The sequence below is a fragment of the Haliotis cracherodii genome, unplaced genomic scaffold (assembly GCF_022045235.1).
Source record: "Haliotis cracherodii isolate W230 unplaced genomic scaffold, xgHalCrac1.p SCAF_29, whole genome shotgun sequence".
NCBI classification, from domain to species: Eukaryota; Metazoa; Mollusca; class Gastropoda; order Lepetellida; family Haliotidae; genus Haliotis; species Haliotis cracherodii.
This window is the reverse complement of record NW_027266285.1, coordinates 116,642-134,933: the sequence shown is the minus strand read 5'-3', so window position 1 is coordinate 134,933 and position 18,292 is coordinate 116,642. Positions and strand designations below refer to the sequence as shown.

General features: G+C 39.3%; 1 protein-coding gene across 7 annotated transcripts in view; it reads right to left on the bottom strand.

Annotated features, from left to right (window-relative positions):
- Nucleotides 1–18,292, bottom strand: part of LOC139473414 (protein Obscurin-like) — a 141,558-nt gene that overhangs the window by 63,571 nt on the left and 59,695 nt on the right. For all 7 annotated transcript variants that reach the window (XM_071255977.1, XM_071255979.1, XM_071255983.1 and 4 more), the window contains 3 exons: nucleotides 9,719–9,878; nucleotides 3,630–3,770; nucleotides 2,799–2,918 (listed from right to left, as the gene is read on the bottom strand). In XM_071255977.1, coding sequence (XP_071112078.1) covers nucleotides 2,799–2,918; nucleotides 3,630–3,770; nucleotides 9,719–9,878 — 421 coding nt within the window. The remainder of the gene's footprint in view (nucleotides 1–2,798; nucleotides 2,919–3,629; nucleotides 3,771–9,718; nucleotides 9,879–18,292) is intronic.

Here is an 18,292-nt window from a genome sequence, read left to right as displayed (position 1 = left end):
TCAAATTAAATCTGGCTCCATGTTTTTCCACCTGTCTCTTGACTTACAACATCAGCCAAATAAGAAGATATAATGGCTAGACAAACATGGTGTACTGGGGACCTAGTTTGCCCGGAATCCCTTCTGGTGACAAACATGGTGTACTGGGGAACTAGTTTGCCTGGAATCCCTTCTAGTGACAAACATGGTGTACTGGGGACCTAGTTTGCCCATAATCCCTTCTGGTGACAAACATGGTGTACTGGGGAACTAGTTTGCCTGGAATCCCTTCTGGTGACAAACATGTTGTACTGGGGACCTAGTTTGCCTGGAATCCCTTCTGGTGACAGGCATGGTGTACTGGGGACCTAGTTTGCCTGGAATCCCTTCTGGTGACAAACATGGTGTACTGGGGAACTAGTTTGCCTGGAATCCCTTCTGGTGACAAACATGGTGTACTGGGGACCTAGTTTGCCCATAATCCCTTCTGGTGACAAACATGGTGTACTGGGGACCTAGTTTGCCTGGAATCCCTTCTGGTGACAAACATGGTGTACTGGGGACCTAGTTTGCCCGGAATCCCTTCTGGTGACAAACATGTTGTACTGGGGACCTAGTTTGCTCGGAATCCCTTCTGGTGACAAACATGTTGTAATGGGGACCTACTTTGCCTGGAATTCCTCCTGGTGACAAACATGGTGTACTGGGGACCTACTTTGCCTGGAATCCCTTCTGGCGACAAACATGCTGTACTGGGGACCTAGTATGCCTGGAATCCCTTCTGGTGACAAACATGGTATACTGGGAACCGAGCTTGCCTGGAATTCCTTCTGGTGACAAACATGTTGTACTGGGGATTTAGTTTGCCTGGAATCCTTTCTGGTGACAAAGATGTTGTACTTGGGATCTAGTTTGCCTGTAATCCCTTCTGGTGACAAACATGGTGTACTGGGGACCTAGTTTGCCCATAATCCCTTCTGGTGACAAACATGTTGACTGGGGACCTAGTTTGCCCGGAATCCCTTCTGGTGACAGGCATGGTGTACTGGGGACCTACTTTGCCTGGAATCCCTTCCTGTGACAGACATGGTGTACTGGGGACCTACTTTGCCTGGAATCCCTTCTGGTGACAGACATGGTGTACTTGGGACCTACTTTGCCTGGAATCCCTTCTGGTGACAAACATGGTATACTGGGGACCGAACTTGCCTGGAATTCCTTCTGGTGATAAACATGTTGTACTGGGGATCTAGTTTGCCTGGAATCCCTTCTGGTGACAAACATGGTGTACTGGGGACCTAGTTTGCCCATAATCCCTTCTGGTGACAAACATGTTGACTGGGGACCTAGTTTGCCTGGAATCCCTTCTGGTGACAGGCATGGTGTACTGGGGAACTAGTTTGCCTGGAATCCCTTCCTGTGACAGACATGGTGTACTGGGGACCTACTTTGCCTGGAATCCCTTCTGGTGACAGACATGGTGTACTGGGGACCTACTTTGCCTGGAATCCCTTCTGGTGACAAACATGGTATACTGGGGACCGAACTTGCCTGAAATTCCTTCTGGTGATAAACATGTTGTACTGGGGATCTAGTTTGCCTGGAATCCCTTCTGGTGACAAACATGTTGTACTTGGGACCTAGTTTGCCCGTAATCCCTTCTGGTGACAAACATGGTGTACTGGGGACCTAGCTTGCCTGGAATCCCTTCTGGTGACAAACATGGTGTACTGGGGACCTAGTTTGCCTGGAATCCCTTCTGGTGACAGACATGGTATACTGGGGACCAAACTTGCCTGGAATTCCTTCTGGTGATAAATATGTTGTACTGGGGATCTAGTTTGCCTGAAATCTCTTCTGGTGACAAACATCTTGGGACCTAGTTTGCCCATAATCCCTTCTGGTGACAAACATGGTGTACTGGGGACGTAGTTTGCCTGGAATCCCTTCTGGTGACAGACATGGTGTACTGGGGACCTACTTTGCCTGGAATCCCTTCTGGTGACAGACATGGTGTACTGGGGACCTAGTTTGCCCGGAATCCCTTCTGGTGACAAACATGGAGCACAGGGCACCTATTATGCCCAGAAATTCATACTTGTTAATCAGCATAGGCTACTGGGGATGTAGTTTGCCTGGAATCCCTTCTGGTGACAAACATGGTGTACTGGGGACCTAGTTTATCCGTAATCCCTTCTGGTGACAAACATGTTGTAGTGGGGACCTAGTTTGCCTGAAATCCCTACTGGCGACAAACATGGAGCACGGGGCACCTATTGTGCCCAGAAATTCATACTTGGTAATCAGCATAGGGTACTGAGGACCTATTCTGCCCTGGAATCTTTACAGGGTAATAGAAATAGGGTACTGAGGACCTATTTTGATATGGCAATATCATACAGAAAACATAGGAACAAAGCCTTTTAATTTGAGTAACACCTTGTTGCTGAGATTTTGTGCACACTTTTCAATGAAATTTCTCCCACGATGACACAAACTTACACACTAAAGAGACAGTCCAAGGGAGATAACTTTAGACAGGACGTTATCCAACTTCACAACTATCTACACACCTACATCATCAGTGACTCATGTCTTGGCATAACTACATAACTATGGCAAAGGTAATATTTCTCTACAACACTGGAAGAGTGCTTTCCTGACACCTGTCCCTTGTCCCTCACCCTGAAGAATACCATGTCTTTGTTGGAATATTTGACTGTTGCAGAGTTGATCTCACTGGCAGAGGTTTTTCCCTCCACATGTGAAACAATGGCAAGTATGAGTGCATGGACTATGCTGCATGTGAACTCTCTCACCTGTGCAGACAATCTTCTTTGGGCGGCGTTTAAAGAAAGGCTGGGTGGATCCGTCCTCGAACTCATGCGCAGTGTGGTAGCTGCTCATATCAGTGTCCAGGGAGCTCAGGGACACGTAGTCTGGAATGAAATGAAGGCAATATGAAAACAAAATATTAATTCCAAAGTTAAAGGTAATGTTTTATGATTCAATTTCATTTCTACAGGTTATTCAAATTTGCAAAGAGAACAGGATTCTTGGAAGAAAAAATTGTCAATTCAAGAACTGTTTTTTTCCTGGGTATAATGCAGGAGGTATGAGTTAAAATTGGTATCATAATGTGCAGTCAAACACTACACTGGTACTACCTACTGGTTCCACAAAGCAATTTTGGCCTTAGGACTGTCGTAAGTCACGGTTAACATGTGGAAATTAAATTATCTTCGCACTAAAAACACTTTGTGGAACAGGTCCTTAGAGATTATTCCAATCTGTTCCTTCAACAATAAGAAAAAAATAAATCAATTACAACTCGACGATTGTTTGGTTGATAAAGGGTCAATTGCATTAATACATTATAGGCAAGGATGCTATTTTGTGAGTCTTTTGTGCATGCAAGTTTTTTTGGTGTCCAATCTACTCTGATCATTGGTTAAGGCTGTTAGCAGCCAATTGACCCAGATAGAAACCATGAACAACTATTTACTAATGCTATAATCAGAATTGTAAAAATGACCCTGCTTTTGGCAGAGAATTCTTGTGTATTCAGAAAGGGTTTTGTCGGGTTTTTTAAAACAATTCAAAGATTTCTTTTCTTATATTTTCTTTTAAACATTATTTTTCAGCTCTACCTTGTGTTCTGTCTGACTCAGAGCCACTGTCTCCACCTCTGTCAACTTCGTCACCAATGTCGCCATTCTCCATGTTGGATCTCTTGGATGGAGATGCCGCATTGGAACGTCGTTCTGGCATGATGTCTGTGTCTTCAACACCTACGGATGGTAAAGGGGGTTAAAAATAGTTACAGATGAATCGCTTTATAGGAAGTGAGTGAGTGAGTGAGTGAGTGAGTGAGTGAGTGAGTGAGTGAGCGAGTGAGTGAATTTTAATGCAATATTGAACAGTAATTCACCTACATCATGGCATGTAAGCTTGATATGTGAGGAAAGCCTAAAGTGATGAATCAGAATTTGAAATCAGAATAAGTAGACTATATACTATATCAAATTAACCACAATCACTTTACAATTCACTGATAACTTAAACCATGATTAAATGCTACTATACCACCAGACTTGTAACAGTCATCTTTTGATATACTTAGAACGTTTGTTTCTGAGTTTGAACTCAATGATTCAATAACTCTCCTTATTAGTCTTATTTTTTCCATTAGAGGGCAGGGGTGGTGCAGTTGTCTAAGGCGCCGCAATTCACTGTGCAGAGTTGCGTCCCTTGGGAATGCCAGAAACCTATGATTGTGGGTTCGAATCCTGATTCGCCCCGATTATGTTTCTAGGTTTGTCAGCACCATACCCGTGCTTGTGGGTTTCACCGAAGTGGTAAACGTCCGAGACCTGCATTACTTCGGGCTTGCCTCCCACATTAAGCTGACACCCCGCGATATAACTGGAATACTGATAAAAGCGGCGTTAAACCCACCTCACTCACTCACTCTTTCCATTATGTCAGTGTAGTTCTACAACACCAGTACAACACAAACATTCCCCTTCACACATAGCTATGTTGTAGTGTTCACACAGTGTGCATCTCCATCATGCTGCATGAGCCTGCTCATTTACTGCAGTGCTGTAGCAGATGTTAGACGGCACCAAGCATGAGTCCGTACTTTCTCATTCACACTCTGCACATGCCATGGCAGAAATTGAGAGTTAGAAACAAAATTAATACTTTTTTTCGTACACTTGGTCTCCTATTTTCTTATACATTTAGTATACAGCCAAAACAAATTGAGAATTTGTTTGTAAGCATTTGAGATAAATAAATATATTTTGGATTGGTAGTGAGAATCAGTTTTTAGATTACTGCACAATGTATGCTGACTATGTTTCCAAAACAATGGTTTGTATAAAATTGGTGGGACTGACTGGAGAAATTCCCTGCTATTTTGTTCATTAAAAGAAAAGAATGTAAAATTCAAAACACACAGTAAATGAAACATACCATGGTAATCATTCATATCCTATCCAAAAACAGCTCCAAAGAAAAAACTATCTACATTCAATCGACAAACAACAATTTATATCATCATTTAGAAAGTATTTAATTTTATTGTTCACATTAATTTTGTATGTCCTAAAAGGCAAATTACCTTATTTTGCCAAACATTTTTCTTCCTGGTATTAAAGCTTCCATATTGAATTTTAGAGAAGACTAAATGCTATCTCCAGGAATTCTTACTGTTGGTTAAGGGCAATTACTTTAGAAATTAAGGAACAAATAAGCATAGTATGAAGATCTACCAAGGGAAATATTGACTTTATTTACAGAAACCATTTCTTTACATTTTCTAAATATTTGTCTGTCAGCTCTGCCAAGAAATACATTGGACAGTACTGGCTATAACATATTAGTAGAATATTCTTCAAATATGTATGTCAAGGTTGAGTTTGGCATCATGCATGTATTACTATTTCTTTTAATTTATCTTTAACAGCTGCAGAGATACATGGACTATAGGTTTCAACATATTTATCCTACTACAATATTCTTGGCACAGTGAGCGAGTTGGGTTCAACGCCGCTTTTAACAGTATTCCAGTTATATCACAGCCTGTCAGCTTAATATGGGAGGAAGGCTCAGACGTTTACCACTTCGGTGAAACCCACGACCACAAGTATGGTGCTGACAAACCTAGAAACATAATCAGGGTGAACCAGGATTCAAGTGAGTGAGTGAGTGAGTTTGGTTTTACGTCGCTTTTAGCAATATTCCAGCAATATCACGGCAGGGGGACACCAGAAATGGGCTTCACACATTGTACCCATGTCGGGAATCGAACCCGGGCCTTCGGCTTGACGAGCGAACGCTTTAACCACTTGGCTACCCGACCGCCCAACCGGGATTCGAACCCACATCTTGGCACAGAACTACATGATAACAAATATATTTATTTTCAAATATCTCTCATTCTAAAGGTTATTAAATGTTAACAAAAAAACTATTTATACAATAATAATATCATTGCATTACATTTCTTGCAAAAAGACATTGCTTGTAATTGAATTTGAAATAGCTCTAGGTATGACCATATCTGATTAAGACAAGGAACATATTCAGTTGTAGACATTGTTTCCAAAATTAAATGATAGCTCAGTTAAGGTGACTGAAATATTTGTAAATAAATTACTGTCAGTGGTTAATCTTCATGCCAATGTCTGCTTAATTTTATAACAGTTAATTTATTCCTTTAACAACATGCTAACTCAAATATAGACACCTCTGATAGAAACCATTTGGCACAGCTAGTACAGAAGTATGTTGGAAAGAATTTATATCATTCGTCAAAACTTATACAACCCATTGATGCTAGACAGGTTTCTGTTGTTTCCAGAGAAATAACATTATTTAGAATATATTGTCTGGAGAAGCAGAAGTAAGACAGTTGATGATTAACACAATCTTACATGATGAGAATTGGTTTCTGTCCACGTCTATTCATTTATATCACAGCAGGAGTAAACACCGTCCTAGAACTATATGAAAGCATATTTGTTCTCTGTTTTTATCAGCTGTATTTCCCTAGTAATTAGTATCATTCATATGAAGATAAATAAACTTTAATGTTAATCATTCCAAGTATTGTAGTAAAAACAGGCCAACTTGGAGAAATATTTTAGAGGCATCCACATAGACCACGAAATGATAGTGTTTGTTTTGTCTCAAGAACAATCTGATAAACTGTTGGAATATTGTCAAGCATGTATTTCATGTGATGGATAAAGAAGACATCTTACCTAACAGAAACAAGGGCAAAAACACATGTAATGCTGACAAGTGCTCAGGGCCTACTTGGGGAACTGCCCTTGTGTCAAGGAACTCTGTCCCCCAATAGTTGTGTAACACATATATGTACTGGTGAGACTTCTTTGTCACTCAACTAATTACCCACCTTGTAATCCAACTCATTAACACACATGATTAAGGTTAAGGGAATGCAAATGACCACATGTTTCCAAATATGTTATCTGGGCTTGTTAGGCAGGTCATTGAATACTAGACATTCATCATTTTTCTCCCACTTACAGAAATAGACTTTCTGGTACCTTTCCAAAAATGCTCTTGGGTTACAACTATTATTATTTTTTATTTCATTGATATGAATCATGTCAGATATATCCTAGGTTATAGATACTGTATGAATGTGATGCTTCACTAGAAAAATAGTTCGCATGAATTATTGAACCAGAATTGCCTTTTCCACTTACATGATAAACATGAAACAAAAGCAGTTACAATGGAATTACACATACCTTCAGTATACAGCAATTCATATGCAGTTAACAGAAGATTGTTACTTTTTCTCTATTATATTAACATTCAAAACTACAATTGCATCCTTGCTGTTCCTTCAAAAGACCTATTGTTATTTAAGTATATTTATTTATACAACTATCTCTCAATCATCAATTTCCTTTCCAATGATAGACCCTTCCATTAGGAGCTGTTGCAAGATCTCTGTTTCTTTCAAACTGCACACATCATGAACAATGATTTTTTGTAATAAGGTTGTCTATGGCTGTGGTTATGCAAACCCTTCCCTTAAATATGGAATTATTTAAGGAACTTCAAAGCCAGTATTCATGAAACTATTGTTTGTGCGCTTCTCCTCCATGTATTATTATTTCAAAATACTCCATGTTCATCACTTTTTTTATGTTTATGATAATTAAAGTGTCCACGTGATCAACAGTCAGTTGAACACCTCAAACACAGCCATACTACACAAATTAAAATCAAGACACTAAAATCAGGTACAATGACAAACATATCAAGTATACATTTTTCCCTGTACATCTCACATGTCTCATCTGCAACTTGTAGCCTAATTATTTCACCATAATAATTATATAACACATCTGAAATCAAACATGATATTGAAAAAATTATCCCAGCAGGTGCATCAACCCAACTTTTAAATCAAATTATAGTAATTAATTAGCATGTAAGCAGAATAGTTTATTACATAACACACCATGTGTTCTCCATCCTAACATCCAACAAATGAGCCCACTCAGCAGGAAGTCAGCCTTGCAAGGAGGAGTCTGCAGTAATTATATTGCAATATATTTATCACAGGCATCTGATCCATATCTTCAGTGCAGAACACTTACAGACAAGGGAGCTCAGGCTTTTTTGGTTCTTTCCTTGGTTTGCAGCTTAAAATTCTCCCCACTATAGAATAAAATTTATCATTGTGACTATTTTTTCCTTCCCTCATAGTCTGGGAAATACAAATTTTGTTTGCAGAAAAATTAAAGTTGGTATTAAGGGAAGGAAGGAAACAGTTTTATTTGTCATCTTTAAAGACCCTTTTTATTCTTTTTCCCCATTGTATCACCTAACTGACCATACTATTGAGAGATCACTTTTGATACAACCATTGTTCAAAGTTTTATTTTCATTTATAAACCCAATCTTATGCAGTAAAAGTCTGTAAATCAAATAAAAGGCCCTCATTTTAACTGATTATTTTTGCAGATGACAATAGGTGCAGGCATGCCAAGTCTGACTGGTTTCCTTCTACACGTTAAGATCTCTGACATCTGTATAAAACATAGAGTACTGTTCAAGTATAGGTTGTCTCGGTGTGTGTCTTTGTGAAGTGGTATTTCATCATTCACACAATGTCAAGACACAGAAGTGGAGGAACATGTATGTGTGTCACGAAGGAGCCCCACAGTTTTAACCAAGGCTAAATTCGTAAAAAGGTATATTTCATAGATTTTAAACTCCTTATAATATAAAAGATAATTAGCAATGCTCCTCAGACTCTAAGTAAGAAAGGTTTCTTCAAATATCTATTATCATTGGGAAGGGTTATATACTTATATACTTATATACTTGGGCACTGAGTAAGGAGTCCATTATGACACATCTGTAACTGGAAATTATAATTACCCAGCACAGTAACTGGGTTAGCAATACAATGTTACAACATCAATTATCATACAGATACAGCATAAAATGAAACATCTAAATCTTCTGTTAAATTAGGTCAATTTAATTGTGAGTACTGGTACACATTTAGCACAGGTCATCGAAGAACAATATTACATTTCATTTTACCTCTATAGATATATTTCCTAAATACCAATACAAAACTATATAACATTCAAACAAGAACAGTTCTTAAAAGTGACATCATCATTTCTCTGAAATATACCATGAAACATCAAATAATAATCTTTACATCTTACCAATTTGGCAATAGTTTCACTAAATATGGATTAAACTCTAAATAGTTTAAATAAGTTAGCATTGACACAACTATATGAGGTATTCGTGATAATTATTTTTCCTTTCAAACACACAGGGGAAGAAGAGGAATTGATGGAGACTGAATGCATGATTTTGAAATTATGCATGGAAGGTCCTTGGCATATCCATAATTTAGAAAGGTAAAGATTCAGGAGTCCCAAGACATCATAGTAAACCTCACAATACCCCAACACTCAGCCATCTTGCATGTGCCTCTTTAATTTGCACACGTAATCACCAGATGCCAATTAGCGCTGAACGCATGTCAAACCAAAATGGCTTATAAAAAAAAAAGCCATCCATATTTCAATACTTTCAAAGCTGGAGTGTTGTTGCCCTTTAATGTCACCATCATATGTTGATATATCACTGAAAGGGAGAACCATGCAATGGAAACCATTTTCTTAAATAACAAATTTGTTAAACTCTGTCTATTACTTACCTAATCTTTTCAATGCTCCTCTAATTTCCCTGATCCAGGCTTGCTTAGAATAAATATTCTTGGCTTGGAATGTTAGTTTCTCAGAGGTGGGTTCTGCATACCAAAGTTCAAATCTCCGGTCATCCCCGATCACATTTTCATTGATTTGAATATTTTGAAGCTGGAATTTAAAATAGGTTGGACCAGTTTAAAAGTAATTATATGCATGAATTATTTTACATATAATCAAACCCTACAAGTTTCTTTTATCTTGGCAACAGTGATTTGGCTCAAATTAATGGATTGTTGCCAAGTGCAAGTTTCAATGTTGGTGATCTTGTAACTCTTACATCAGTCAAAGTAGCAGAACAGGTGCACATGAAAAATACCTGAGTAAGCACAAAACACATAACATAATCATTCCTGGCCTGGATCCATGAATAAAAACACTTACTGTTCTTATGCAATGATAACTAATAATTCCACCTCTTTACGATCATATACACATATCATTGAAACTGGATCCCAAATGGAATTTCAAGATGGCTGTCACCAACCCCTGACATTGGATACAAAATTGCTTCCAAAAATATCCACGGAAGAAGTTTCCGTGCACAAATTTGTACACCAATGCAGGAAGCACATGCTCACATTGCCTCTTCAAAAACCTTCCAACACAGACATTATTCCCTGAGAAAAGTGTAGCAGATGTAAACAGACTGGGCAGTCCAGGAGGTTAGCCTCCCTTCAGAGTAGGAAGCTACCATAACTACAACTGGGCAAGCAGCCACAGAAGGAAACAATTAGTCCTCAGAACATCTCATTCTGGTGTTAAGTGAGGCAGAAGACATGGAAGACACCGGCAGTACCTACACTGTATGTAAAAATAGGACAACGAATCTCTGAGCCTTCAGACTCCAAGAAGTGTAATAAAAAGCAGACACCATAGATGCCACCAACACACTACCTTTTGTTTTTTCTGCACACAGAACATCTTTCATCTAATGAAAAGCAGGAAGGTCATTTTCTGACCTTATCGGATGAATCTGGCTTATTTTTTGTCATATTTCACGAAGGATTTATGAGTGAATAATACTGGGAAGATGTTTCCAGATGTTTTGTGAAGATCTATGATTTTCTTTGAGTGATAACTGTCAGAAAGCTTGTTGAAAACAAAGTCTACAATGTTTTATATTTCATATTTTCAGTCAAGTAGAAGTAGATGATTCTTGCTTCAAAAGATGATTTTCATGGTGGAAAAATTGAAACTCACTTTTGAAACTCATATTTGAAACACTGTCAGATATTTTCTATGGAATAAGATGAAAGATATATTCTATGGAATAAGATGAATTATATCTTCTATTATAAAATACACTACCCATTATACTAAAGTGAATTCATCCCAGGATACATTGCCCTGAATGATATTTCTTTCCCAAGACGATAATTTCTTTAAGAAAATGTTAATGACAAATTGATATGTTTTATTTCCTCAGAATTAGCATTTGGCAGACACGTAAGACCTATTGCAACAAAAAGTCTCATCATATGGAAATTTAGAGAAAATAAGGAGAAACAAACCAAACAAAGTAGCAATGTTCAGAGATATATTTGTCTTAATTGTTAAAAAATTGTTGAATGAGTATCAGCTGAGCATCTTACCACAAACAAATAAATGATTGTGAGGTTATATTGAACTTAATGTCCTCTTTCTTGGCTACAGATGTTCCTGTATTTTCACCAAGCCATCTTAATGAATTAACACAATGATTATTTTAGAAATGTCTTTTAAATGATGTAGTCTAGTTATCTCAGAAAATATTTATCAGCCAAATTATCACCAAACATACTTTATTTAATAGGTTTGTATGACTAACTCATATATACCAGTGACAAGTTGATCTTGCTTTAATCAGCTTTGAGCATGTGAATATACTGTTGAATGTATAGGTAGCGACATTGTCTAAGTATCATTTCCAACCACCTGCTGGCTTCTCTTTTTCAAGCATTTCCAGCTAAAGGATACACCTGCCAATTTAAACCTTAAGACTTGCTACTTTTGTAAAATGTTGTCATCCTCAAATTTCTTGTGAGGGAACTGTTTAATTGACTTTTGGGTCATGGAATGTTTTCATGAGCCAACTGTTGTGACCTTGACCTTCCCTCAGAGTGTATAGTACAGGTAGGGCAGGACCTTCATGTGAACACCTTGTGTTATCACTCGTACTTGTCAGTGATTTGTGAGTGAATTAACTTCCACTTTGTTTCAACCTTTTCTTCTGACAGAGTGAGTGCAATATTCCACTCCAAATTCTAAATAATCACTTCTGGGACAGGCAAACCAGTGGTTCAAATCATGAACAACGATCCATACTAGATCTTGTATAGTCAGCCAAGTCACAAATCCTGACCACCCAATCCTCCTTTCAGCCTGATTTACTACTGGTGTATAGGGGAGGATTTCGATAAAGAATCTCCTAAGGTTTTTGAGACAGAGACATGATGAATACCCTCAAAACATTGATGAGTTTATTGACACAGAATTGTGAAACCACACTGTGTTATGTAAAAGAATAATGTCCACTCCAAAACATCTAAACTATACTACTCAGTGAAAGTGATACTGAGATTTTTCATACTGATACAAACATCAGAGGACAACAGATTACAGAAATGTGAACTGTTGTTTCTCTAGGTTGAAGGAAAACAAATGAATCAGTTCCTTGCTAAAACTAACCACTGTCCATTTGACAACATCCTAAAGCAGCCAGTCAGTCCCCGGGGACCTGGACTCTCAGAATATCCCTATCAAAAGTTGAGCTGTACCTATTTCTCCTCCCTGTTTCAGGTAGCAGGCTGGCTGATGTTGCCTGCCACAGGATGAGCACAAGCTGTTTTCCTACACCGAGCATGAACTATGCTGTTGTTTACGTTACCTGCTGTCTGACGACTTAACGTTTACCCAGTTACATTGATACCAGGCAGCGCAAATAAACATGGTCATTAATCTTATCTCTGACAATTTGTCTAATAACATTTACAAATATTTTATGAATACATTATGTATCTATGACCCATTGCTAATAATGCTATCAAACATGTAAAAATAATCCGAGAAGTCTTGATATGATGTATTGAACCTGCTACAATGACTGATGCAAACACAGCTCTTCATTTCAGAAAGATCATATATGTTATGTGTAAACTTCTATAAAGACATATGCTGAAAGCTTTCTGAAGTGTTGGTTGCAAGTCTTTCATACACCCTAACTCCTATAAAACGAGGGACGCCAAATACCCCATGTATGTGAAGTGATACTGCTACAACAAATTTTTCTTACTGACATGTTTCAATCTACCATTGTGTAAATAATTACCGGGTAAAACAAATTCAAAATTGATAGAGCTGAGATTAATGTGTGCTATGTCACATGACTTTCAATGAATCGCAAAAAGAGTGCGGTCTTTTGCTTCAAAGCGGGGTAAAAGGGATTTATTCTCCCGCTCAGAAATCCACATGCAGCCTGTGTTCTTCGTGGCGGGGTAAAATCAAGGGATTTATTCTTCCGCTCAGAAATTTACTTCCCTCCCAAGTGGGATGAATAGTATTTGATCAAGATCACATTAACCCATCAGATCTCATCATTCTGACATGGAGGTATGATAATGTTGTTTGTCTGCTAACTCAAATCTGTCATGTGGATCTAATTATCGATTATCTGTGGATCACACAAGGCACTAATAACATCTAGAAATAGGTAAGAGAGTGAATGAGTTGGGTTTTACACAACTTTTAGCAATATTCCAGCAATATTAGGTGAGGGACACCAGAAATGGGGTTAGGTGACAATTAAAGATGCAGTCGAATTTGTTCAGTATTGTTCCAGTTATCCTCATGGTATTCATCTTGTGATTTCCCAAATCATATGTTCCCTTTTTCATGCACATCTGTCACAGATCGTTAGTATTTTAGTCACTCTCTTTTTGTAACTTTTATCATTTCCAACGAAGAATTTCAGCCAAATAGGTGAAGCCCCCTAGCAACATGAACTATTCCATTGTCATAACTCATTCATTCGATCTTCATGACTGAATACATTGAATACACTTCTATAACACTTCTAGTAAAATACCTAATAGTAAAACTCAAACCATCCAACTACACCAAACTACACCCATCCAACTGCACCCAACCCGACCCATGAAGATCGGGGCTAGGATAGGTCTTCAGCAACCCATGCTTGTCAGAAGAGGCAACTAACGGGATATGGGTGGTCAGGCTTGCTGACTTGGTTGATGCATGTCATCGTATCCCAAATGTCTGGATAGATGCTCATGGTGTCAATTACTGGATTGTCTGGTCCAGACTCGATTTTTTACAAACTGTCGTCATATAGCTGGAATATTACGGAGTGTGGCATTAAACAACAAACACCCAACCCATCTAAATACACCCAGCTACACCAAGAGCAACCAATCCAACTACACACGAACACAGAGGATCTCACTGTTTAATCTAGTTGCCAAGCTTCACATGAGCTTCACTTTTTATTTGAGTCCTAGAGGCCAGCTGGCTATGTTGCTAACAAATTTTGACAGATTCTGAATAAAGTTCTTTGAACAGTAGTTCTCAGAAGTTACAAACCAAAACCTTTGATGGTTGACCAGAAAAAGACCAGAAAAATGTAGGTGTGAAGTGTTATATAACCAGGGTATTTTGGAAAAAGTGTTTTTAATACTGTAAACAGGGATTTTATTGCGACCGTTTTATTATTGCGAGTTTTGCAAACGAGACTCAATCGCAAAATTTAAAAACGCAAAAATATGTACAAATAATACATACATACTTCATTCATTGCAACACGTCATCAAATGTTGAAATCATCAACCACAACCACAAGTTACTCAATAAGTTAAAAACACAAATGAATGCAGAATGGTCACACAATACATCACAAATGACAGTGTAAACAGACCAATTAGTGTCACTGTTACCTCACAGTAATCCTGCCTTCTTCCAACCTCGCTTGATTGCGTCAGCGTCCTTTGCAATTTTGTCCACACATGACATGACACTGAGTTGAATCAATTATCGTATTTGATAATTAGTCGCATTCCCTTCTGGTCAACTTTCCGGCCAACTCAGATTAACTAGCTTTGGAGAGAAGCTGTTTATTGTTTGGTAATCGAGAGGTCATCTCAACACGGCAACTCGCAAAAATATCTCGTCGCAGTATTGTCTTTGGTGTGGTATTCACAATATTTTAACGGCGCAGAAATAAAACTGTTTACAGTATTAACTTAAAATGTGGTTTATGAAATTCTATTAGGCTCAAAATACCCTGGTTATAGTTATATGGCTTCCATTCATACATTTCCATCAGAATGTGAAGTCAAGAAGAAAGGAGAATCTGGGAACTTATGTCTGTTTCTTTAATACACCTATAAGAATAAATACACTACTCCACATATGTATCTCCCACATCAAAACAGCTTCACTGTTATACAGTATGTTACTCTACATCAAATTACAAAGCAACCAATATATACATCCATCATACATCAAGCAGTAACCTGAAGTATCATATCCTCATCATATTGTGTGAAGAGGGAACTTATTTCCATCTAGAATAGTATAAATGATAGTATTTCAGTGTTTCTGGTATAAACAGTATTTCAGTTACATCACAGTTAGAGTTTAATGTGCAAGGAAAGCCCAAGGAGATGCCAGTCTAAGACATGTAGCAACACTTGAGCGAAACTCATGAGCATTGATATTGTGTTCACAAACAGATCAGACCATAGTCAGGACAACAAGTAAAATTCAAGGCAAATTATGACAACTTCATCACTGGGCCACCTGTGCCCCCATATACATGAAGAAGAAAGCGACCATGATAAGCCTTTATATTCACACAACAGTTTCTACATCAGTTTTGGTACAAGCAAACCATATGTAACAAAAGGCACAAACTTGTAACTCAAAACAGAATTACCATAATATTTATTTCAATACCTTAACAACTTCAAAGACTATGGATGCAAACAATAAAACCATTAACATTATCTTTTGTTCAAAGAAAATATTTCAACCATGTCCTTAAAGCTGTCAGATATGCTTAGATTTGGGCCACTCTTTCATCAGTAGCACTGCCAGAGATATGCTGCCAAGCTGTTTTTTCAGCTAACCACCTTTCCATGTGTTTTGTGCTCTTGCCCTCCTAGCCACCTGTATGCCAGTTCCTGTGCCAGCATCTCCTCACAGAGGATATTGCCAACTCCCTTTACAGCCTAGGTAGGTAACTTGAACTTTAAGACAGAGAGAACCTGGCTTGGATCAAGTACTGCACTCACTGGCACTGTCTTAAAGTCAATGGCGATCCCTCCTGGCTCAACTTGCACTCATTATCACATCGGAACTCCCATCATGCAAGTGTTTTTCACTTGTTATTTGTTTTAAGGATACACTCAGAATTTCACAAATGTAGAAAGAATATATAACATTGAAGTATAGTTTCTTTTCTTCTTGTTGAATATGTGAACTAACAGGAATCTGTTAAATATGTTCTCTGACTAGTTATCCATGTACCTGATTTTTATTTCATAACATTTCTTTTTATTTCATCCCACCAAAAAGACCATAAAGATATCACCTATAAAAAATGTTTCTCAAATTTCCTTATCATTTCATTTCTAACCAACCAGCCCACCCACCAAACCATGTGTTTTGGAGTTACCATGAACAAAGTAATAAAAATGAAGGCCCAGTAAATGTCATTCCACTTTCCTTTGTGTTTTCTTTATTTAAAATATAAAAATGATGTACCATGTTATCCATCCTCTCTCATTTCATATATTTAGCAGTATTTTAAACTACCTAAAAATCAATTACTTATACAATGGTGCTTAACAATGGTAACAATAAACTTTTGCTGTATCTCAAAATAATTTTTGTAACTTTAAAAGAGTTAACCTGACATGAGGAAGTAGAACTTCTGAAACCTGAAGACTAATACATCATGTCTTCACATAAAGTTTACACAAACTGATCACCAACCACCTGTCATAGAGATAACCAAGAGTAGATAGGATGCAGTGCACATAAAATCTGGTTTCCATGGTAACCAGATGATGGAGATAAAATACTATGGTGCCATGTATTCTGCCTTTAAGTTATTTTGGTACCATCTGATCTACACAGGCATACTGGAAACATAGCCAGTATGCTCTGACATCCCTCCAGGCAGAGAGGAGGCAAGGGGTATGTGCCAGGTTAAGGTGTGGTAGGGTGAGGTGTGGCAAGGTGGTGTGAGTACAGGGAAAGGTGGTGTGAGTACAGACCAAGGTGGTGTGAGTACAGGGCAAGGTGGTGTGAGTAAAGGGCAATGTGGTGTGAGTACAGGGCAAGGTGGTGTGAGTACAGGGCAAGGTGGTGTGAGTACAGGGCAAGGTGGTGTGAGTACAGGGCAAGGTGGTGTGAGTACATGACAAGGTGGTGTGAGTACAGGGAGATGTGGTGGGAATACATGGCAAGGTGGTGTGAGTACAGGGCAAGGTGGTGTGAGTACAGGGCAAGGTGGTGTGAGTACAGGGCAAGGTGGTGTGAGTACAGGGCAAGGTGGTGTGAGTACAGGGCAAGGTGGTGTGAGTACAGGGCATGGTGGTGTGAGTACAGGGCATGGTGGTGTGAGTACAGGGCATGGTGGTGTGAGTACAGGGCAAGGTGGTGTGAGTACAGGGTGATGTGGTGGGAGTACATGGCAAGGTGGTGTGAGTAGAGGGCAAGGTGGTGTGAGTAGAGGGCGAGGTGGTGTGAGTACAGGGCAAGGTGGTGGGAGTACAGGGTGAGGTGGTGTGAGTACAGGGTGAGGTGGTGGGAGTACTTGGGCAAGGTGGTGTGAGTACAGGGTGAGGTGGTGGGAGAACAGGGCATGGTGGTGTGAGTACAGGGGGAGGTGGTGGGAGTACAGGGTGAGGTGGTGTGAGTACAGGGTGAGGTGGTGTGAGTACAGGGTGAGGTGGTGGGAGTACTTGGGCAAGGTGGTGTGAGTACAGGGTGAGGTGGTGGGAGAACAGGGCAAGGTGGTGTGAGTACAGGGGGAGGTGGTGGGAGTACAGGGTGAGGTATGGGAGTTCAGGCCAAGGTGGTGTGAGTACAGGGTGAGGTGGTGTGAGTATTTGGGCAAGGTGGTGTGAGTACAGGGTGAGGTGGTGGGAGTACAGGGTGAGGTTGTGGGAGTACAGAGCAAGGTGGTTTGAGTACAGGGTGAGGTGGTGTGAGTACAGGGTGAGGTGGGCAGAGTTCAGGCCAAGGCTGTGGGAGTACAGGGTGAGGTGGTGTGAGTACAGGGTGAGGTGGTGTGAGTACAAGGTGAGGTGGTGGGAGTTTAGGCCAAGGTGGTGGGAGTACAGGGTGAGGTGGTGGGAGTATTTGGGCAAGGTGGTGTGAGTACAGGGTGAGGTGGTGTCAGTACAGGGTGAGGTGGGCGGAGTTCAGGCCAAGGCTGTGGGAGTACAGGGTGTGGTGGTGTGAGTACAGGGCAAGGTGGTGTGAGTACAGGGCAAGGTGGTGTGAGTACAAGGTGAGGTGGT